At 42.7% G+C, this 25,126-nt stretch overlaps 1 protein-coding gene across 3 annotated transcripts in view; it reads left to right on the top strand.

The window, feature by feature from the left end:
• Positions 1 to 18,155, top strand: part of LOC140722439 (uncharacterized) — a 32,879-nt gene extending 14,724 nt beyond the window's left edge. For all 3 annotated transcript variants that reach the window (XM_073037183.1, XM_073037181.1, XM_073037182.1), the window contains exon 4: positions 15,407 to 18,155. In XM_073037183.1, the coding sequence (XP_072893284.1) occupies positions 15,805 to 17,421 (1,617 nt within the window). In that variant the 5' untranslated portion in view covers positions 15,407 to 15,804 and the 3' untranslated portion in view covers positions 17,422 to 18,155. The remainder of the gene's footprint in view (positions 1 to 15,406) is intronic.
• The last annotated feature ends 6,971 nt before the right edge of the window (positions 18,156 to 25,126 follow it).

Consider the following 25,126-nt stretch of genomic DNA (forward strand, 5'->3'; position numbering starts at 1 on the left):
TCTCCATTAATGATCACTGGCTCCATATGAGGCCTAGATCTCCTAAAGTCCACCACCATCTCCTTGGTCTTGGTGATATTGAGACGCAGATAGTTTGAGTTGCACCATATCACAACGTCCTGTATCAGTTTCCTATACTCCTCCTCCTGTCCATTCCTGACACACCCCACTATGGCCGTGTCATCAGCGAGCTTCTGCACATGGCAGGACTCCGAGTTATATTGGAAGTCTGATGTATGCAGGGTGAACAGGACCGGAGAGAGTACGGTTCCCTGTGGCGCTCTTGTGCTGCTGACCACCGTGTCAGACCTACAGTCTCCCAACCGCACATACTGTATTTTTTGTATATTTTGTATATAAATGGGAATCCAATTGGATACAGGAAAAAAAAGAATCTCCAATATTAAGACACTTGATTGATTAATGGAATAAGGTAAATATGGATGATGAGATAAAGAAATCTTTATTATTAAAAAGAACTTTAATTCAAAATAGGCTTATTCCTTTTACAATGGATAATAAACTTTTACATAATTGGTTCCAAAAAGGGATTAAATATATAGGTGACTGTTTTGAAGGAGGTATATTGATGTCATTTGATAAATTAAAAAATAAATATAAAATATCAAACAACACTCTTTTCTGATATTTTCAATTAAAGGCTTATTTACGAGAAAAGCTGGGTCAAACAATGTTGATGCCAAAACCTAGTGAAATAGAAATACTAATTCAAAAAGGAAAAATTAAAAAATTTACATCTTGTATGTTCAATTTGATTCAGAAACAGACAATTAAATCAGGAATTCATAAATCAAGACAAAAATGGGAATCCGATTTGAATGTTAAAATTTATGGAAAAAGTTGGTCAAGATTTATGTTCTGATAGTATGATAAATACAATAAATGTTCAACTTAGATTAATACAATATAATTTTTACATCAATTATATATAACACCATAGAAAATAAATAGATTAAATTCCAATATGTCTGACCAATGTTTTTGATGTAATCAAGAAATTGGTACTTTTTTACATTCTACTTGGTCTTGTTTTAAAATTCAACCATTTTGGATAAATCTAAGACTTTGTTTGGAACAAATTACTGGAGTTCAACTCCCACATAGTCCAATATTATTTTTATTAGGAGATATTGAAGGGACAATACCGAAACCTAAATTGAATAAGTATCAGAAAAAATTTATGAAAATTGCATTGGCAGGAGCCAAAAAAGTTATCGCAGTTACTTGGAAATCTGATTTATGTTTAACTATGGATCGTTGGAATAATGAAATATATACAGTAGATTTCGCACTACAGAGCGCACCTGATTAAAAGCCGCTGGCTCTAATTTTAGAAAGAAAATCAATTTTGTACTTGTACAGGCCACACCGGATTTTAGGCCGCAGGTGTCCCACGTTGTAATATGAGATATTTACACAGAAAGATATTACACGTGAGGATTTTTTAACTTTTAATTAAATCCATATGGTAACAAACAAATACATATTGCCAATGCTTTTTTTCGAACCGTGCCTGTAACACGGCTACTTTTAAATATACATACGTATCGGTAACACAAATTACGGTCCAATATCTCCTAGCGACTGGTAAAAATATATATACTGCAGCCTACCAGGAAAAGTTATTGATCGCCTTTAACTTAAAAGCAGCGTTTTCGATCGGGTCTAATCGGGTCTAAATGAGCTCGCGTAATGCCCCCACCTTCCCGTTTATCGCAAACTGGTATTTCCCACAAGATGCGGCGAAACCGGATGTGACGTCTAGCATTCCGGGCTGTAGTACAGAAAACATACTAACAAATGAATTACTAAGTGAAAATATTATAAACTAAATAACTGCCATAAAGGCAGCACAATGCTTTTCTTCGAGTGTTTTCCATGTTGATGAGGGTGAGTACAAATGACTGATTTACAATAATTTAATTGTGAAAGTGCGCTTGATTTATCGTACAATTTCATTGGACCTCTGTGAACTACTCATCAATTTTATTGGTCTACTGTTACGAGGCAAAATGTTTTTGGCGGCATGAAAAAAACCATGCATTAGCCGCACCATAGTAAAGGCCGCAGTGTTCAAAGCTGTTCAAAATGTGGGAAAAAAGTAGCGGCTTAAAATCCGGAATCTACGGTAGTTGTATTCCACTTGAAAAAAATACATATAATCTAAGAAATGAATATGATATAATTTTGAAAATTTGGCTCCCATACCTACAAAAGATAGAATTAAATACATAGGTCCTTTGAAGATAAAATTATAAAGTAATTGGGGAAAGTAAAAATAAATATTAAAATTATTTTGAACGCCATGGAGCATGTGGGGATCCTCCTATATCCAAGCAATCTTTTTCTTCTTTCTTTAGATAAGGGTTAAGTGGGGGAGGGGGGAGGGTTAATATTATTTTTCTTTTTCTTACTATTTTATCATCACATTTATTCTTTGTAATTTTCTAAAAATTAAATAAATAAATAAATAAATAAATAGAACGATTTCACCCAATTCATTTTTCAAGGGCCCAACATTGTTCTTAACTATCTTCTTTCTCTTCACATACCTAAAAAAGCTTTTGATAACCTCCTTTATATTCCTGGCTAGCTTGCATTCGTACCTCATTTTTTCTCCCTGTATTGCCTTTTTAGTTAAGTTTTGTTGTTCCTTAAAAATTTCCCAATCTTCTGTTCTCCCACTCACCTTAGCTCTGTCATACTTCCTTTTTTGTAATGCTATTCAATCTCTGACTTCCTTTGTCAACCACTGTGGCCCCTTTCCTCCCTTTGAATCCTTCATTCTCCGGGGGATGAACTGATTTTGCACCTTGTGCATTATTCCCAAATATACCTGCCATTGCTGTTCCACTGTCTTTTCTGCTAGAATATCCATCAAGTCAACTTTGCCCAGCTCCTCCCTCATGGCTCCATAGTCTCCTTTGTTAAACTGCAAAACTGACACCTCCAAGCTGCCCTTATTCTTCTCAAATTGCATATAAAAAGAACATATTATTATCACTACCTCCTAAGGCTCCTTTACTTCAAGATCGCTTATCAAATCCTGTTCATTACATAGCACTAAATCTAGAATGGCCTTGTCCCTGGTCGGCTCTCGTACGAGCTGTTCCAAGAATGTATCCCGTAGGCACTCTACAAACTCCCTATCCTGGGGTCCAGCACCAACCTGATTCTCCCAGTTCACCTGCATGTTGAAATCCCCCATAGCTACTGTGACATTACCTTTGCCACATGCCAGTGTTAACTCCCTATTCAACTTGCACCCAATATCCATGCTACTGTTTGGTGGCCTATAGACAACACCCATTAGGGTCCTTTTGCCCTTACTGTTCCTCAATTCTATCCACACAGACTCCACTTCTGCTGATCCTATGTCCCCCCTTGCAAAGGACTGAATCTCATTCCTCACCAACAGGGCCACCTCACCCACTCTGCCCACATTTCTGTCCCTATGATAGCACTTATACCCTAGTACATTCATTTCCCAGGTCTGATCCCCCTGCAGCCATGTCTCCGTTATCCCAACAACATCATAGTTACCCATTCGCACCTGAGCTTCAAGCTCATCCGCCTTATTTCTGACACTTCATGCATTCAGATATAGAACTTTTAGCCCATTTCTCCTCTCCCTGTTTGAATCTCTGCCTATTGTGCTTAACCCAGCTCCCCAAACTCCCATCAGGCTATACACCCCTAGAATTTTGTTGTCATTCCTAAATTTACCTATTCTTTCTGCACATTTAACTCCATGTTCCGTCAGACCATCCCTCTGTACATGTGTCCTCCTTATCACTTGTTCCGCCTCACCTTTCTCTACTACACACTTAATATTCCCGAACTGTGTTGTCCCCACCTGTCCTTTGTTCTTCATCTCACTATCCTCTCTCTCATTCTTGATCCCCGCCCCCTGCAAATTTAGATTAAACACCCTCTTCCCCCCCCCCCCCCCCCAAGAAGCACTAGCAAACTTCCCTGCAAGAATGTTAGTACCACTCCAGTTCAAATGTAAACCATCCCTTCGGAACAGATCCCACCTTCCCTGGAACAAAGCCCAATTATCTAAAAACCTGAAGCCCTCCCTCCTGCACCATCCTCTCAGCCACTTATTAATCTGTATAATCTTTCTGTTCCTTGCCTCTCTTGCACGTGGCACAGGTAGCAATCCTGAGATTGTTACCCTGGAGGTCCTGCTCTTCAGCTTCGCACTTAACTCCCTGAACTCCCTACACAGGACCCCCTCACTCATCCTACCCACGTCGTTGGTCCCTACATGGACCACAACATCTGGATTCTTGCCCTCCCTCTCGAGAATAACCTGCACCCGATCTGAGATGTCTCGGACCCCGGCACCAGGGAAGCAACATACCATCCGAGACTCCCGATCTTCCCCACAAAATCTCCTCTCCGTCCCCTGACTATAGAATCCCCTATCACTATCGCTCTCTTCTCTTCCCTCCTCCCCTTCCTAGTCGAGGGTCCAACCTCAGTGCCAGAGACAGGACCACTGCAACTCGTTCCTGGTAGGTCATCCTCACCAACAGTATCCAAAACGGTATACTTATTGTTGATGGGAACGGCCACAGGGGTGCTCTGCTCTCTCTGTCTGTTCCCTCTGCCTCTCTTGACTGTCACCCATTCGCCTACCTCCTGATTTTTCGGTGTGACTACCTCCCAATAACTCTTATCTCTCTCTGCCTCTGCCTCCTGAATGATCCGTAGTTCATCCAGCTCCTGCTCCAATTCCCTAACTCGGTCTGATAGGAGCTGCAGCTGGATGCACCTTTTGTAGGTGTGGTTATCAGGGACAACTGTGTTGACCCTGACCTCCCACATACTGCATACGGAGCACACCACTGCTCTAACTGTCTCCCCCATTACCTGATCCCAGATTAGTCAGAATAAATGAAAAAAGAACCTACTGAACTTACCTTTTTACCTCAGCAAGTACGTACTCAGGCTCACTGATTTCCTCTCACCGAAGTCCTCTTGTGCCGAAGCCCGCTGAGCCAAAGCCCAGCACTCTGCTCCCACACACTCTGCTGCCCGCACCGACGGTGTCCGCTCCTGAAACTGGGCCTCTTTTTAAAGCCCTAACAACCAATACATTTTCCATTAGTCCGAGAGAGACCTTCTACTCAGTTCCTTTAGTAACATGTTTGTCGCCTAATCGATGCATCCACTGAGATTGCTCCTTCAGTTTCACAGCTGTGGGAGTGGTTGGTAACACCTGATATGGTCATCTCCACCGAGGTCCAAGATTCCCTTAATCCCAGTTTTCATCAGGAAAAAAAATCCCAGGTTCCATGGTGGGATAGTCACCCCTCTCTGTCGAGTAGTTCTCTTCCTTGTAAGCCTGTCGTACCTGTGAATGTATGCTTGGAAAATTTTGGTTAGTTGGCATATATATTTCCCCATCTCTTCCCCTCGGGTATGAATATCCAATTTTGCTGATAGACTTTCTGGGATCAGTGGTACACAAGGTCTTAGTCCCCAGGGTGTATTCATGGGCCATCCATAAATGATTTCAGCTAGTGACAACCCTGTTTTCCCCTGTGGGGTAACCCTCATGTGGAACTGGGTATTGATAGGACCATCAACCAAGTGAGTCCAGTCTCTGCTGTTAGTTTGGCCAGTTTACTCTTCAGAGTGCCATTGGCTCTTTCTACTCTGCCAGCGGACCGTGGGTGGTGTACACAGTGGAATTGTTGCTTGATAGCTAGTTTGTTACGTACGCCTTTGTTTACTTTCATCACAAGCCCTGTCTGTCACCAAAGGAAATCCGAAATTTTGGTCAGTAATGCACTGCACTCTCTTTCTGTAACGTCTCTAAACACCGTGACTGGGAAGTTCTGTCCCTCGAGATATGGGCTTTCCTCAGTTGAGCACCCTATAGGTTCATTGAACCATAGAACATTACAGCACAGAAACAGGCCTTTCGGCCCTTCTTGGCTGTGCCGAATCATTTTTCTGCCTCGTCCTATTGACTTGCACTCAGCCCATATCCCTCCATACACCTGTCACAGCACAGAGTCACATGAGATTTGGCCGCTGGGAAAGGGGGTTCGAATGCAGTGGAGCCCAGATTAATTGCCCAGCACTGGAGGGATCGGAAACTGGAGAAGCTGTTAGTTGTTCGCTAGTCCCGGGGTGATACCTTTGCCCATGCATAGAATCTCGATTTCCAGCGGACAGAGCAAGTCTCTCCCTGCTAGACTACACTCCTGACTGCTGGTGACTGTAAATGAAATCTCACACTGGTTCCCCTGGAATTCCACCTGCAGTGGCTGGGTACGTGAATACGTACATTCCGTGCCTTCGAACCCTGACAGAGTGATTGCAGCATCTGATAGCTGGAATCTCTTTTCCAATACTATTTCCTGATTGAGAGTGTTGTGGTTTCCCTCATATCGATCATAAACGGAACTTGAGTTCCAGCAACTTGCTATATTACACTGGGCTCTTCCTGAGGGGTGGTGCTCACGGTAGGAAGCATCCTTGCTTGTCAATTTCTAAATGGGTTGTTGTCCCCACCTGTCCCTTTGTAGATTTTTGATCCCATTTCTGATCCCAAGATAAAGCCCACTCACGTCCTTGTTCTGCTGAACGTATTCACCTTTTAATATTAGTTCCCTTTGGGGTTGATTGAGGTGTGAAAGTCAGGTCCCAGTAATATGTCAAAACTCATCGCATTCAATTACGGCCATTGTCAGGCCAATCCATATTATTTGTTTTAATCTTGTTGGCTAACTCAGTTGGTAACCATTGGAACAGTAGGGCATAAACTAGGGGGATGGATACCCATCATTAAAGGCTTGGTCTCCTGTGAAAGTGCCATAGTAGGCCACAAATCACTCCCAATAGTCTGGTCCTGATTTCCCAGGCTTAGGTTTGCATTCAAGTACTTTAGTGATGTTTACAGGTTGCTGGAGAGCCCTTTCCAAGAGTTGAATAATCTGGTCTGTCTTATCATTCTCATTATGTTTTCCCGCCTGTAAATCCTGATAGGTTTGGTATCTCAATTCTGCCTTCCATTTCTGCCCCTCATCAGCTGAGAGAATCATGCAGCAGAGACTGAATAAATCTTGTGGGGTCGCATTAAACATCTGTGTAGTACTATGGACACACTAAGCAAACTGTGCTGGTTTTTCTTTTCCATCTGGGGCCTGATTCATGATCATTATCATTTCCGGAGGCTTCCAGGGAGCATACACAGGGATCACTGAGGGCTATCTCTCCTCCTGCTCGTGGATTGGGTGGAATTCGGGTAGGCAATTGTCTTTGTGGAGCCATTAACTCTAGGGTTTTATTGGATTTTTCCCTCCCTGTCTGGGAATAATCCTCGGTATTCCCCTTCTGGGAATTCTGCAAAAAATCACTCTAAGTTCTTTTAACAGCTGTGTGGACCAACCATACATCTCAGCAGGAATTTTCTACATGGCGTTAAATCTGTGATACTTTAAGTCTTTAAATCTGTGATACATAAAAGAATTCCAAGCTGTGCGTCAAGAAAGACTATTTGTGTGAGACTGTTTCAGTTACTGTGTGGACAGGCCCCCATACTGCTCAGCAGGAACAGGGAATAATACCAATGGAGAGAGTTAAACTGAGCCAAGGTACAAATTGGAGATGGCAGGAATGCCCCATTCTTATACAGACAGGAAGAGCATCAGGGAATTGATGGTCATTCAAGATACCAGCACTCTGCCCAGTCAGAAGATGATTTCTCTGTTCAACTTGTGTTTAACCTCACTGTAGAAACATAGCAACATAGAAAATAGGTGCAGGGGTAGGCCTTTCGGCCCTTCAATACTGCACCACCATTCAGTCTGAACATGGCTGATCATCCAACTCAGAACCCTGTACCTGCTTTCTCTCCATACCCCCTGACACCTTTTAGCCACAAGGGCCATATCTAACTCTCTCTTAAATATAGCCAATGAACTGGCCGCAAATGTTTCCTGTGGCAGAGAATTCCACAGATTTACCACTCTCTCTGTGAAGAAGTTTTTCCTCATTTCGGTCCTAAAAGGGTTCCCCTTTATCTTTAAACTGTGACCCCTCATTCTGGACTTCCCCAACATTGGGAACAATCTTCCTGCATCTAGCCTGTCCAATCCCTTTAGAATTTTATGTTTCAATAAGATCCCCCCTCAATCTTCTAAATTCCAGCGAGTATAAGCCTAGTCGATTCAGTCTTTCCTCATATGAAAGCCATCCCAGGAATCAATCTGGTGAACCTTCTTTGTACTCCCTCTATGGCAAGTGTTACGTATTCAGGCAACAATAAATATAGATGAGTTAGACAAGGGTTTTTATAACAAATAACACGTTTATTAAACACTGAAAACAAACCCCTCAGAAGTAAACAAACTCAAACATTGACCCGAATCCAGCTGCTGGCAGCTGCTCAAACAGTTCTTAATAGCATTGCAGTCCCAAACAGTCTTTAAAGCGGCATTGAAAAAAAAAGTTCTTTAAAGCGATATGCCGAAAGAAAACAGTTCTTTAGAACGATATGCTGAAAGTTCAAAAGCTCACGGTACTTTTAAAAGGAGAGACTTTTTAAAGCGATGTAAATTCTCTTCCACGTCGATGTCCTTCGATTCCCAGCGTCGAACTCCCACGTCGAATTTTATGAAATATAACGGCTTAAAGGAACTGACCTCTCTTCCACACTATTCTCAATCTCCCGCTATTTCCAGCGGAGACTATCACGAGAATAGTAAACGAAATCCTTCAGAATGAGGATCAAACAAGGTCGAAATCAATCCTCCGTCGAAAATCGATTCTTCTCGATTTGTCTTCCAAACTTCACTCGCCATCAGCAAAGAAACCGTTGGCAGTGGCCTTTTAAACTTTAGGCATTATATAAAACTTCATTTTTAACTAAACTGCGTCATCACATTAAATCACGCAGCAGCATGAAGTCATCTTGGCAAATCTAGCCACGAACTGCCCCACCTGACAGGGTGGGTCATCCTTTTATACCCTGTAGAAAAAACCTGTCACATGACCTCTACTGGCGGGAAAATGATATCACTCCACCATCACAAGACCATTACCTCATGTCCAGTATAACTTCAACCCCAGTCACGTGACAAGGGTACCACTGTCACGTGTCACGGGTACGTAACACCTCCCTCCAAAAAAAAAACATTTTTGTCTGGCAAGAACAAAAATTTTTAACAATTACTTACAAAAAAAAACAAATGCATAAATCATATAACATACACAATATACAATACAGTAGGAGTGTTACAATAAAAAAAACCACTCCAAAAAAAAATTACATTGTACATTCAACATCGAGATAGACAATCAGCAACCACATTATCTTTACCTTTAATATGAGTTATCACAATATTGTACTCTTGTAACATCAAACTCCAATTTAACAATCTTCTGTTTTTGTTTTTCATCTTACTCAGAAAAACTAACGGATTATGATCAGTGTAAACAATAAGTGGTTTTTGAGTTGTACCAACATATACCTCAAAATATTCCAAAGCTAAAACAAGAGATAACAATTCTTTCTCTATTGTTGAATAGTTTCTTTGATGCTTATTAAATTTCTTAGAAAAGTATGCTACTGGATGATCAACCTCATCACCCTCATTCCTTTGCATCAATACTGCTCCCGCAGCTTCATCACTAGCATCCACAGCTAATGAAAAAGGTTTTTCAAAGTCAGGTGCCTTAAGCACAGGTTGTTGACATATCATTGTTTTCAATTTTTCAAATGCTTCCTGACAAAACACCGTCCACACAAACTTCACATTCTTCTGCAAAAGGTTAGTTAATGGAAGGGCAACATTAGCAAAATTCTTACAAAATTTTCGATAATATCCTACCATTCCCAAAAATCTTCTGAGAGTTTTTTTCCCCGTCGGAGTGGGAATCTCTAAAATTGCCTGAACTTTTGCCTGAACAGGAGCTACCTTACCTTGACCTACAACATAACCAAGGTAAGTCACAGTAGCATGTCCAAATTCACTCTTGGCTAAATTAATAGTCAAGTTAGCTTTTGAAAGCTTTTCAAACAATTTCTCCACCGCAATAATGTGTGCTTCCCAAGTATCATTTCCTGTCACTAAATCATCAATATAAGCATCAGTATCTTTCAAACCCTGAATCACAGAGTTAATCATCCTCTGAAAAGTACCTGGGGCATTCTTCATCCCAAATGGAAGAACATTATACTCATACAACCCAGATGGAGTTACAAATGCAGAAATCTCTCTACCTCTGTCCGTTAATGGAACACACCAATACCCTTTCAATAAATCAATCTTTGTAAGGAACTTTGCTTTTCTAACCTTATCTACACAATCATCTACTCTAGGAATTGGATATGCATCTGTTTTCGTTACAGCATTCATCTTCCTATAGTCCGTACAAAACCTAATACTACCATCAGGTTTTGGCACCATAACACATGGCGAACTCCAATTCGAGTTAGAATGTCTAATAATATCATTCTCTAACATGTATTCAATTTCTTTCTCAGCAAGTTCACATTTTCCCATGTTCATCCTATATGGATGTTGTTTAATAGGTTTGGCATCTCCAACATCTATATCATGTGAAGCTATAGTAGTCCTTCTCGGAACATCTGGAAACAAATCCTTATACTTAAAAATCAATTCCTTCATCTGTTGTTTCTGCTCTAGCTGTAAATGTGCTAATATCTGATCAATATTTTCCAAAATAGTCGAATTAGGTAACCTAACAGAAACAATGTTAGATTTAGAATGAAAGTCAGATGAATCATCTATCATGTTCCCAGTTAAATCAAACTCATTCTCACTAACCACAACAGTCACAGTATCAGATTGTTTCTCAAAATATGGTTTAATCATATTTATGTGGCAAAGTTGTGTTGACCTTCTACGATCTGGAGTTTTTATTACATAATCCACATCATTGATTCTAGACACAATTTCATAAGGTCCATGAAATCTAGCTTGTAAAGGATTTGTCTGCACTGGGAAAAGAACCAACACCTTATCTCCAGGCTTAAACATCCTCATCCTAGCTTCCTTATCATACCAAGTTTTCATTTTCTCCTGAGCCAACTTTAAATTTTCCTTGGCTAAACTACAAACTTTATGTAACCTGTCCTTAAATTTCAAAACATAGTCCAACAAATTAGTATGCACTTCCTTACTAATCCACTGTTCCTTCAATAAAGCTAAAGGTCCTCTAACTCTATGTCCAAACACAAGTTCAAATGGACTAAAACCTAAAGATGCCTGTACTGATTCCCTTACTGCAAATAACAGTAAGTTTATACTCTCATCCCAGTCACTTTCATTCTCCACACAATATGTCCTAATCATATTCTTGAGAGTAGAATGAAACCTCTCCAAGGCACCTTGCGATTCTGGATGGTATGCAGACGAAGTGATTTGCTTAGCTCCCAATTTATAAACTATCTGTTGAAACAATCCAGACATAAAAGTACTACCTTGATCAGTTTGTATTTCCTTAGGCAATCCAAAATAAGTAAAGAATTTTATAAGAGCCTTCGTCACAGTTTTAGCTTTTATATTCCTAAGTGGTGCTGCCTCTGGAAACCTAGACGAAGTACACATGATAGTCAACAAGTACTGATAACCAGTTTTTGTCTTTGGTAATGGACCAACACAATCTACAATAACTTTAGAAAACGGTTCACCAAATGCTGGAATAGGTTGTAATGGAGCTACTGGTGTAACCTGATTTGGTTTACCCACAATTTGACAAGTATGGCACGTCTTACAAAACATCGCCACATCTTTTCTTAGACCAGGCCAGTAAAAATGTTTTAAAATCTTGTCCACAGTTTTCCTTACCCCTTGATGTCCACCTAAAGGCACACTATGAGCTAAAGTCTAAATCTCATTCCGATAAACTTTAGGAACAACCACCTGATTAACAACATTCCATTCCTCACTTGCAGGAATTGTAGGCGACCTCCACTTCCTCATCAACACTCCTTTTTCCAAGTAATGTCCTACTGACACCTTCTCAATTTCACTACCTAGTAAAGCTTGTTCCCTTAATTTTATAATCTCAGGATCTCTATTCTGCTCTGCTATCATCTCCTTCCGAGACAGAGATAAATCTTCATAGTCAGACTTACTCCCAGAACCTTGTTCAAACAACGAAGGTAAGAAAGTCTCTGACACATCCTCAAAACTCAAATCCTGAGTTGAACAGTCATGAGTAACAACCTCATTCTGCACATCAATTTTTTTAGCCATAGCTCTAGTCACAACACAGGAAGAATCTGTGTTAGAATTCGCCTCTGGTTCCTCTGACTCCATTGTCAAATGCACTTCAGGAAAAACTTGTCCACCTGCCAAGTCATTACCTAACAATAAAGAAATACCCTTCACAGGTAAGCTATGCTGTAATCCTACTTTAACAAATCCTGTAACTAACCCTGAATTTAAATTTACTTTATGTAAATGTACAGGCATAAAATCACTTCCAACACCTCTTATGTAATTTACCTCACCAGTATCACTCTCTTCATTAAACTTCAACACACTATCTAACATCAGTGATTGAGAAGCTCTAGTATCCCTAAGAATTTTTATTGGCACCAAAGTAGATCCTTCTTTCAAGGATACAAACCCTTCAGTTATAAAATGATTATATCCCTTTCTATCTTGGTCAGACTCTAACAAATCCTCATTTGTGTTTACCAAACCCTTTAACTTTACAGGTGCTTCAGTATTTTGCACACAAGCATCTGGAACTGCTTCCTTCTCTTTCTTCTTCAATTTGAAACAGTTAGCTATTACATGGCCAGGCTTCTTACAATAGTTACAAATAAGACCAAACTGTCTTTCCTTCACAGGTTTTCCTTCCTCCTTACATTTCTCATTAACCTCTGATTTAATTTCTGATTTACCTTGAGTCTCCATATTATTTTCCCTCTTAAAAATTCTACCCTGAGGAAATTTATTCTTATGGATTAAAACATACTCATCAGCTAATCTAGCACAGTCTTGCAATTTATCAGTATCCCTCTCATTTAAGTAGGTCCTTACTTCAACAGGAATGCTTCTTTTAAATTCCTCCATCAAAATCAGCTCTTTCAATGTATCATAGTCCTCATTTAGATTTTTAGAAGAAACCCATCTCTCAAAACACATAGCTTTATCATAGGCAAATTCCACATAAGTGTTTTCCACAGACTTTTTCAAACTTCTGAATCTTTCCCTATACGCTTCTGGGACTAATTCGTACGCTTTGAGAATATTTGTCTTCACAATATCATAATCTAATGCTTGCGCAGCTGTTAAAGCTGTGTAAACTTGCTGTGCCTTGCCTTTAATCACACTCTGTAACAACACTGACCATTTATCTTTCGGCCAGTCTGACATCCGAGCAATAGTTTCAAAATGTTGAAAATATCTTTCCACTTCTGTTTCACTAAATGGAGGGACCAATTTAATTTCTTGGCTAGCAACAAACGATTTTCTAGAATCAGAAGACTGATTCTCAGACCTTAAATTCACCATTGCATATTCAAACTCTCTTTGCTTCTGCTCAGATTCCAATTTACACCTCTCTAACTCTGCTTTACTTTGTTCCAACCTCATTTGTTCAATTTGCAACTGTATCTCCAGATTACTTATTGGAAACGATTCTAAAATCGATTCTTCAAAAGCACCCGAAGCCACATAGTGGGACGCGATTTTTCTCTGTATTACAGCTTTTGATGTAGTCGGCAAAATACCTTTAAGTTGCAACCTCTTAGCAATCTCAGATACTTCAGTTTTTTTCGCCTTTGCTAACAAATCCGCGGCTGGCGAATCCAGAAACTCATCAATATTCATCGTTGCCGAATACCACTCACAAGCCAATCAAACAAAAAGAATCGAGCATTCCCCGTTACCAAAACACCGACTCAAAATTCAAAAAGCATTTTTAACTCAAACGATTCAATCCCGGACGAGCCCCCATATTATGTTACGTATTCAGGCAACAATAAATATAGATGAGTTAGACAAAGGTTTTTATAACAAATAACACGTTTATTAAACACTGAAAACAAACCCCTCAAAAGTAAACAAACTCAAACATTGACCCGAATCCAGCTGCTGGCAGCTGCTCAAACAGTTCTTAATAGCTTTGCAGTCCCAAACAGTCTTTAAAGCGGCATTGAAAAAAAAAGTTCTTTAAAGCGATATGCCGAAAGAAAACAGTTCTTTAGAACGATATGCTGAAAGTTCAAAAGCTCACGGTACTTTTAAAAGGAGAGACTTTTTAAAGCGATGTAAATTCTCTTCCACGTCGATGTCCTTCGATTCCCAGCGTCGAACTCCCACGTCGAATTTTATGAAATATAACGGCTTAAAGGAACTGACCTCTCTTCCACACTATTCTCAATCTCCCGCTATTTCCAGCGGAGACTATCACGAGAATAGTAAACGAAATCCTTCAGAATGAGGATCAAACAAGGTCGAAATCAATCCACCGTCGAAAATCGATTCTTCTCGATTTGTCTTCTAAACTTCACTCTCCATCAGCAAAGAAACCGTTGGCAGTGGCCTTTTAAACTTTAGGCATTATATAAAACTTCATTTTTAACTAAACTGCGTCATCACATTAAATCACGCAGCAACATGAAGTCATCTTGGCAAATCTAGCCACGAACTGCCCCACCTGACAGGGTGGGTCATCCTTTTATACCCTGTAGAAAAAACCTGTCACATGACCTCTACTGGCGGGAAAATGACATCACTCCACCATCACAAGACCATTACCTCATGTCCAGTATAACTTCAACCCCAGTCACGTGACAAGGGTACCACTGTCACGTGTCACGGGTACGTAACACAAGAATGTCTTTCCTCAGATTAGGGGACCAAAACTGCACACAATACTCCAGCTGTGGTCTCACCAAGGCCTTGTACAACTGCAGTAAAAACTCCCTGCTCCTGTACTCGAATCCACTTGCTATGAATGCCAACATAGCATTCGCCTTTTTCACTGCCTGCTGTACCTGCATGCCCACTTTCAATGCCTGGTGTACAATGACACCCAGGTCTTGTTGCACCTCCCCATTTCCTAATCGGCCACCATTCAGATAATAATCTGTTTTCCTGTTCTTGCCACAAAAGTGGATAACCTCACCTATATCCACATTAAATTGCATCTGCCATGAATTTGCCCACTCACCTAACATATCCAAGTCACCCTGCATCCTCTTAGCATCCTCCTCACAGCTAACACCACTGTCCAGTTTTATGTCATCTGCAAACTTGGAGATGCTGCATCTAATTTCCTCATAACAGTGTGATACCAGATCAAAACTTGGCAACTCAAGTAATCTCATCTGAGATGTTTTCCTACACCTATTGATGGATTTTGTAAATCTTTACAGGTTAAAAATGAAAAGGAACTTGGCTTCTGGAATCTCAAACATGGCACACCAATTTTGCAGTCTCTGTCTAGACATTTAAGAAGTGGAGCAAGGGATTCAATCGACCTTCCTTCCTGCTCAGACAATTGGAATGGATTCACTCAGTCATTTGACCAACTGGCACGCCCATCGTTTTACACAGGAGAAAGGCTGTTCACCTGCTCAGACAGTGGGAATGGATTCACTCAGTTATCTGAATTGAAGGTACATCAGCAAGTTCACACTGGGCAAGGCCATTCATCTGTTCTGTATGTGAGAAGGGGTTCAGTGGGTCTTCCCACCAGTGGACACAGCACTCAGATCACACTGGGCAGAGGGTGGTCATCTGTTGAATTTCAGGGAGGGGATCATCTGACCTAATGCCACACCAGCGAGCTCACACCAGGGGGCGGCCGTTTAACTGCTCAGAATGTGGGAAGGGATTCACACTGTCATCCCTCCTACAAAGACACTGGCGAGTTCACACTGGAGAGAGACCGTTCAACTGCTCAGTGTGTGGGAAGAGATTCACTCAGTTATCCAACCTAAAGAGTCACCAGCGAATTCACACTGGGGAGAAGCCGTTCATCTGCTCCGAATGTGGGAAGGGATTCACACTGTCATCCCACCTACAGAGATATCAGCAAGTTCACCCTGGGGAGAAGGCGTTCTCCTGCTCAGTCTGTGGGAAGGGATTCACTCAGTCATCCTCACTACTGAATCATCAGCGAGTTCACACTGGGGAGAAGCCGTATACCTGCTCAGAATGTGGGAAAGGATTCACTCAGTCATCCAACCTACAGAATCACCAGCGGGTTCATTCTGGGGAGAAGCCATTCATCTGCTCAGACTGTGGAAAGAGATTCACTGAGTCATCTGCCCTACTGGTACATCAGCAAGTTCACACTGGGGTGAAGCCGTTCACCTGCTCATTCTGTGGGAGGAGATTCACACTGTCATCCAAACTACTGGTACATCAGCGAGTTCACACTGGGGAGAAGCCGTTCAGCTGCTCATTCTGTGGGAGGAGATTCACACTGTCATCCAAACTACTGGTACATCAGCGAGTTCACACTGGGGAGAAGCCATTCACCTGCTCTGTCTGTGAGAAGAGATTCAGTGAGTCATCCGCCCTGCTGGTACATCAGCGAGTTCACACTGGGGAGAAGCCATTCACCTGCTCAGAATGTGGGAAGGGATTCACTCGGTCTTCCAACCTACAGAGTCATCAGCAAGTTCACACCGGGGTGAAGCCATTCACCTGCTCAGAATGTGGGAAGGGATTCACTCAGTCATCCAACCTGCTGGCTCACCAGCGAGTTCACACTGGAGAGAGGCCGTTCACATGCTCAGACTGTGGGAAGAGATTCATTTGCTCATTTAAACTGAAGGTACATCAGAGAGTTCACACTGGGGAGAAGCCATTCACCTGCTCCGTCTGTGGGAAGAGATTCACTTGGTTATCCACCCTACAGAATCATCAGCGAGTTCACACTGGGGAGAAGCCATTCACCTGCTCAGAATGTGGGATAGGATTCACACAGTTATCCAACCTGCTGACTCACCAGCGAGTTCACACTGGGGAGAAGCCGTTCACCTGCTCAGTCTGTGGGAAGGGATTCACTCAGTCATCCCACCTACCGAGTCATCAGCGAGTTCACACTGGGGAGAAGCCGTTCACCTGCTCAGTCTGTGGGAAGGGATTCACTCAGTCATCCACCCTACAGAGACATCAGCGAGTTCACACTGGGGAGAAGCCGTTCACCTGCTCACTCTGTGGGAAGAGATTCACTCGCTCATCCACCCTACAAAGTCATCAGCGAGTTCACACTGGGGAGAAGCCGTTCACCTGCTCAGTCTGTGGGAAGGGATTCACTCAGTCATCACCCTACAGAGACATCAGCGAGTTCACACTGAGAGACGCCATTCACCTGCTCAGAATGTGGGATAGGATTCACTTAGTCATCCCAACTACTGGCACACCAGTCAGTTCATAATGGGGAGTGGCTGTTATGAATCTCTAGGTTTTGTTTGCTGTGGACTGTCATTTTAAGAGAGAGAGAGAGATCAAGAAGGCGAATCAATTTGGCTTGCAGCTTGTTTACATCACTCGCAGCTTGTTTAGTTTTAACAGAGGACACAGACACTCAGTCAGATGGAGATGGAGGAAAAATGGAAGGATTGAAATCAGGGCCAAGGATCACTGTTTAGAACTTTCCTATGCCCAAAAGGGTGGTTTAATTATCGATTCAGCATACAACGAATATGTGGTTGTCTCCTCTTTTGATCCATAGGAGTGTATCTGATTTGTGGTATCCTGTGAAGACTAATTATGTATTAACCCTTGCCTGGTTGTTCACTTGAAGACGATACCCCTTGTGACAAGGCACTTTTGGTGATAATTTCTATGTGGATTTGGAACAGCAGATAAAATCTACAGTGACTGTTCTCTCGTTTTACCAACATGGAACCTGTGGAATTTGACATAATTGCCTTCTGTCAACATTTACCCTGGATTACAAGTATCTCTCTCTCATCACCTATTCCATGGATGAACTGAACTTTCCTACTTTACCATTTCAAGACTCTAAGCCTTGTTTCCCCCGAGCTCAACAGTTTGGGAGTTATATTTACACACATTTATACACATAACACTTAACTTTTGATAATCTTGTTTAAGTTACAATATTATAAGTGGTCACTAATAAAGATAGTGGTTTTAACATCAAAACCAGACTCCAGGTATAGTCAATTGCTGCTGGTTTGTTTCTAAAGCATTACGGTTCATAACAAAATTGGGGCCTGCGTCTAGGATATGAACATATTTGGGGACGTATTGATCGATTAATTATCGACGATTGGGGTAATCCCTTTTGATTTATTTGTGGAACACCTTCCTGGCTGTGGTGCAACACCGAGCATCATAGGAAGCCATTCCTGCCTGTGGCCATCAAACTTTACAACTCCTCCCTCGGAGTGTTAGACCCCCTGAGCCAATAGGCTGGTCCTAAACTTTTTCCAATTGGCATAATTTAGCTATTATTATTTAATTATTTATGGTTTTATATTGCTATATTTCTACACTAGTCTAGCAACTGTAATGACACCCAATTTCCCTCAGGATCAATAAAGAATGTCTGTCTGTCTGTCTTGTGTGTGGAAATCAGCAGCAGTGGAGATTGATATATTGCTGGAAGCGCCAACCCCTGAGGCATTAGGAAAAGCCAAAAAGAATGAATTGCTGACTATTGCTAATGGGCTGAACCTGGGAGGTAAGGGGGTGTGAAGGACCAGGGGAAGCATAAAACTAGGAGAGCAGGTAAAGGTGAAAAAATAGGCGTTTTATTACCCAAAATGTTTACAAACTCAACAGAACTGTTCCAGAGTCCAAATTGTATCAGCTAAACTGAACAGACCTGGGTTACAACAGAACAAAATACTCCTCAAACCAAGAGACATCACTCAGCTCTTGACTGTGGGTTTATATTCGATGCTGGCCAGTCCATAGCGCATTGCAGGGGAGAGAAAACATTCCTCTCCTTAAACAGATACGAGGTAAATGAAGTAGCTCCAGAGAACACCCCTCTAGCTGTAGCACAATCCAATTATCCAGCCCCATCTACTTAGGCTGGTGTAATGCAACCGCTCAGTCGTTTCCCAGATTCTCAGGAGGATGGTCGGCTACAGTACAGTTTAATATGCCCGGTTGATGGTGTGGCTGGTAATTGCAGCCACCATAGGGGGGCTAGGAGAAAGCCAGAAATAGGGGGAAATAATTGAGCGCCATATATCTATGAAGGTGTTTGAAAAAAAGGTGTTAAAGAGGTTTCCTGTGAGTAAAGAGGAGATCCAGTTACGACTGGAACAATTGAAGATTGATGTACTTAAATTAGAGGCTGAAGAGAAAGAGAGACAGAGGGGGCTTGATGCTAGAGAGGCAGACAAACAGAGAGAAGAAGCAGAATAAAAAGGTGTTTTGAAGCTGAGGAAGCAGACAAATGGAAAAAAAAATGTAATAAACTATTTTAATTTTGTCGACTATTTGACTGACTGGGTTGTTGCTTTGGAAGTAGTGGAGTGAAGCTTAACTGTTCTGTACACATTTATGAAAGCTCAGAGAAATAGAAAAGGCTGAATTTTCACATAAATGGGTCAGACACCCAGCAACATTGGCAGCACTTCAGCAGGTAAAAACAGTGGAATGAAACATGCTGAAAATATTGCAGAAAAAAAACATATAGTTCACCCACAACGAGAGGACGTGACAGATCCGGATCTCACTGTCTTGTCTGAACGGGGAAAGATGAAGCTACACGTACACGCAGAGTAGTGACCCACAGATGCTGCAGATGTGCAGAAAAACGTGAACAGGAAACGGGATCAGGTGACGGGTGGAGGGTCTCCCATCTGAACCTGGGACTCTGCTCCTTGCCCCTCACACTCTGCCCAACCCATCCACAGCATTTCCCACATTAATCCATACTTACACCAGATACATGTTTAGTTTCTCCCTCCATATCTTCCCTGTCCTTTTCCCTCCACCCCGAGGTCACAGACTCATGGGATTGATTCCCATCCCGGTCCAACACACAATTCAGACCCAAATGGGAAATGTGCGGGTTTCATTTAAATCAGTCCATGTTTATAAACACTAATTTCTTCAGTTCAGTTTCGTTTATTGTCATTTAGAAACCACAAATGCAATGCAGTTAAAAAATGCGACAATGTTCTCCAGAATGATATCACAAAAAGCACACGACAAAACAGACTACACCAGAAAATCTACATAATGTTTGGTAATCCCCAAATCCAGAGTCCGGAGGGGCTGCTCCGTATTAATATCGTGCTACCATCTCAGCACGTCCCCAGAAAGGAGATCTAAATCCAGCAGACAAAACAAGAATACCCAGACACACCAAGTCAAGAGACCAACTCTACCACCCAACAAACCAAAAACTAAAGCTACAAGACCTACACAAAACCATATAGTTACATATAGTTCTAGTTAACACATAGTTACAACAGTGCAGACAACACCAAATTGATTTAAAAAAACAGACCAAGGGCACTGTAAAAATAGTCCAAAGATGTTAACTATAAGATAGATAGATAGATAGATAGATAGATAGATAGATAGATAGATAGATAGATAGATAGATAGATAGATAGATAGATAGATACTTTATTCATCCCCATGGGGAAATTCAACATTTTTTTCCAATGTCCCATACACTTGTTGTAGCAAAACTAATTACATACAATACTTAACTCAGTAAAAATATGATATGCATCTAAATCACTCTCTCAAAAAGCATTAATAATAGCTTTTAAAAAGTTCTTAAGTCCTGGCGGTTGAATTGTAAAGCCTAATGGCATTGGGGAGTATTGACCTCTTCATCCTGTCTGAGGAGCATTGAATCGATAGTAACCTGTCGCTGAAACTGCTTCTCTGTCTCTGGATGGTGCTATGTAGAGGATGTTCAGGGTTTTCCATAATTGACCGTAGCCTACTCAGCGCCCTTCGCTCAGCTACCGATGTTAAACTCTCCAGTACTTTGCCCACGACAGAGCCCGCCTTCCTTACCAGCTTATTAAGACGTGAGGCGTCCCTCTTCTTAATGCTGCCTCCCCAACACGCCACCACAAAGAAGAGGGCGCTCTCCACAACTGACCTATAGAACATCTTCAGCATCTCACTACAGACATTGAATGACGCCAACCTTCTAAGGAAGTACAGTCGACTCTGTGCCTTCCTGCACAAGGCATCTGTGTTGGCAGTCCAGTCTAGCTTCTCGTCTAACTGTACTCCCAGATACCTGTAGGTCTTAACCTGCTCCACACATTCTCCATTAATGATCACTGGCTCCATATGAGGCCTAGATCTCCTAAAGTCCACCAGCATCTCCTTGGTCTTGGTGATATTGAGACGCAGGTAGTTTGAGTTGCACCATATCACAAAGTCCTGTATCAGTTTCCTATACTCCTCCTCCTGTCCATTCCTGACACACCCCACTATGGCCGTGTCATCAGCGAACTTCTGCACATGGCAGGACTCCGAGTTATATTGGAAGTCTGATGTGTACAGGGTGAACAGGACCGGAGAGAGTACGGTCCCCTGCGGTGCTCCTGTGCTGCTGACCACCGTGTCAGACCTACAGTCTCCCAACCGCACATACTGAGGTCTATCTGTCAAGTAGTCCACTATCCAATCCACCATGTGAGAGTCTACTCCCATCTCCGTTAGTTTGTGCCTTAAGATCTTGGGCTGGATGGTGTTAAAGGCACTAGAGAAGTCCAGGAATGTAATCCTCACGGCACCACTGACCCCATCTAGGTGAGAGAGGGATTTGTGCAGCAAATACGTGATAGCATCCTCCACTCCCACCTTCTCCTTATAAGCAAACTGAAGTGGATCCCGGGCGTGCCTGGATTGTGGCCTCAGATTCTGTATTATCAGCCGCTCCATGGTCTTTATCACGTGCGACGTCAAGGCAACAGGTCTGAAGTCATTCAACTCCTTTGGTTGTGGTTTCTTCGGTACCGGGACAATAAAGGATGTTTTCCACTGTCTGGGTACTCTTCTCTGCTCCAGGCTCATGTTGAAGATGCGCTGTAGTGGTTCTTCCAGCTCAGTCGCACAGGCCCTCAGTAACCTATACGTTCAAACGAAACCAGCACACAGTTTCCACAAGTCCTCAGGGTCCCGATAGACTCGTCATCCCACGCAGTCGGCAGAAGGGAATATCCCCACTATGGACTTCCACGGCGCCGCCGGACTCAGCCTTCAGACGCAGCACATTCCCATTCACATTCCTCCGGCTTCACTGGACAGGAACACTGAAACATCAAGTGAGAAACAGCGGGATGTGGCCATTCAGCCCCTCTAACCATCTACAAGGCGGCTGCTCTCATATCTCAGCCACATGTTTCTGCCCGATCCTCATTTCCTCGATCCCTTCGGTCTCCACACATCCGCCGGCCTCTTTTTTTTTTTGAGGACGATCAGCGAGTCTTCACCGCCCTCTGTGGTGGGGATTTACAGACATTTACCAGCCTCGGAGTGGATACATTTCCTCATCTCAGTCCCGGACAGTCCACCCCCTGTTTCAGAGACTGGGATCCCTGGTTCAACCAGTAACGATGTTGTGCATTTCAATGTGTTCACCTCTCAGTCCTCGATTCTCCAAATGAAAGGTTATTACATTTGATCTCTCTTCTATGATGACCCCGCCGCTCAAGGGATCCGTCTGGCGAATCTTCATTGCACTCTCTATAACAAATGTTCTCTACCCTCTTTGTTCATCCTCTATGGAATTAATTTCCATGTTCAACAGCCCCGTGTTGCCCAACCACTCACCTCCCACCCCTGTCACTATTTCCACCTTCCCACCTCCTCCCTCACCTGGATCCACCTCTCACTCCCCAGCTCTTGCCCCATCCCCATCCCTCACCTCTTTTCTCTATTTCCCGTCCACTCTCAGTCCAGAGGGAGGGTGTCGGCCCGAAATGTTGACGGTCCATTTCCCTCCACAGATGCTGCCCAACCGGAGATCCTCCGGTAGTTTATTCTTTTGTCTGTATAACCCATGTTAGTATGGGGAGCGGGATTTTACACAATATTCAAAAAGCGTGACATTTACTTTGGGATTTGTTCCGCTCTGACCTGAGCCCGGCGCAGCAGCAAGAGACAGACACAGCGGGGTAACGCCCACTCAGCTGGTCCGCCTCCGCTATTGGGTGTAACCAGTGATTGACATTCGTGTACACCATTCGTGAACATCCTCTACATAGCACCATCCAGAGACAGAGAAGCAGTTTCAGCGACTGGTTGCTATCGATGCAATGCTCCTCAGAGAGGATGAAGAGGTCAATACTCCCCAATGCCATTAGGCTTTACAATTCAACCGCCAGGAGTAAGATATGTTAAAGTGCCGGGGTTGATTGTATTTAATGTATTTAAGTAAACTACTTAAGAACTTTTTAAAAGCTATTATTAATGCTTTTTGAGAGAGTGATTTAGATGCATATCATATTTTACTGAGTTAAGTATTGTATGTAATTAGTTTTGCTACAACAGGTGTATGGGACATTGGAAAAAAAATGTTGAATTTCCCCATGGGGATGAATAAAGTATCTATCTATCTATCTATCTATCTATCTATCTATCTATCTATCTATCTATCTATCTATCTATCTATCTATCTATCTATCAATGGCAAAAGGGCAGCTCCTGATGTTCTGCTTTTCAACGGTGGAGGAGAGGGTGGTAAGCCCAGCCGTTAAACCGATAAAGCTCGAACTCTCCAGTGCGTGGGTGACGGAAGGCACTGGGCACATGAGGGCAGATCCCGGTGTGGCGAGCCCATTTGTGACGTCGGGCGCGTGGGGGCGGGGCTGCTTGACGTCACATGTGGCGGAGCGCTCGTATTTCAAAACACCTTAAAGGACGTTTCTTATGATTTCAGTGGGACAACGTTAATCACGGGTTTCATCACTGAATCCAGTGTTGTGGGATGTAAAGTCCCCTGTTAGTCTCTGGCTCTGCCGTGTTGTTGGTGGAGTGGGCAGCGTGGTGTTTGCACGAGGAAATCTGCAGATGCTGGAAATTCAAACAACAAGAAGCGCTGTCGACGTTTCGGACGCTTCGTCCTGACGAAGGGTCTCGGCCCGACACGTCGACAGCGCTTCTCCCTATAGATGCTGCTTGGCCTGCTGTGTTCCACCAGCATTTTATGTGTGTTGTAGCGTGGTGTTTGTCTCGATTCGGGTCACAACACCAGAATTGCCAGCGGGGTCCACACACAGTGTATTAGTCAACAGAAAACCTCTCGTCCCTGCAGTCTTTGTCTCCTGGTAAACTCAACACCCTGACAGTGTGGACCATAGATACCCCTTCCTCACCCACCCCGGTTTTATTCACTTTATGAACATACAATCAAACTGTGCACGGTATATAAGCTGTGGATATATGTTGTTACTATTGTGTTGTTGTGTTTCATTGGAGCCGGAGTAATAATTATTTCGACCTCATTTACACGTGTCTGCTGGAAATGGAATCAAACAACCCTGAATCTTGAATAAACATTTCAGCAGGCTGCAGCGTCACATTTCTGTCTCTCAGCGTTATTGCGGCAGAGCGCCACCTGGTGACAATGGAGTCCACAAATTGGGGGTCCTGTTATAGTGGTAAATCACCACCAAGTGGCAGTGTTGTCCACAAAAGGGAGAGGTTTACAGCGGTAAGGAGGGGTGTAGGGGCTGGAAACTAACTCTACAAGTGGATGAAGTGCTAGATCTGCACCAAACCACTCTCCTCACCTCTAGTCAGGGTCCCAAACAGTCTTTCCATATCAGACAACTTTTCAACATCGTGCCTGTTGGGGTCATCTACTGTTTCCAGTTTTCCAGGAGTGGCCTCCTCGACATTAGTGAGACCCGATGTAGTCTCTGCATTCTGCACTCTGTCCCGATGAGATTCTGCAGATGTTGGAGATGCAGAGTAACACACACAAAATGTTGGAGGAAGTCAGGAGGTCAGGTAGCTTCTATAGAGGGGATAAAGCAAAACAGAGATTTCCTGCCGAGACCCTGCATCAGGACTGGAAGTGGGGAGAAGCCGGAATAAGATGGTGTGGGAAGTGGAAAGAGTCTGTAACCCCTGGGTCGCCTCAGGCATCGCTCAAACTCGTTCTAGCCTAGGGG

This window comes from Hemitrygon akajei, unplaced genomic scaffold (genome assembly GCF_048418815.1).
Source record: "Hemitrygon akajei unplaced genomic scaffold, sHemAka1.3 Scf000077, whole genome shotgun sequence".
Taxonomy (NCBI): domain Eukaryota; kingdom Metazoa; phylum Chordata; class Chondrichthyes; order Myliobatiformes; family Dasyatidae; genus Hemitrygon; species Hemitrygon akajei.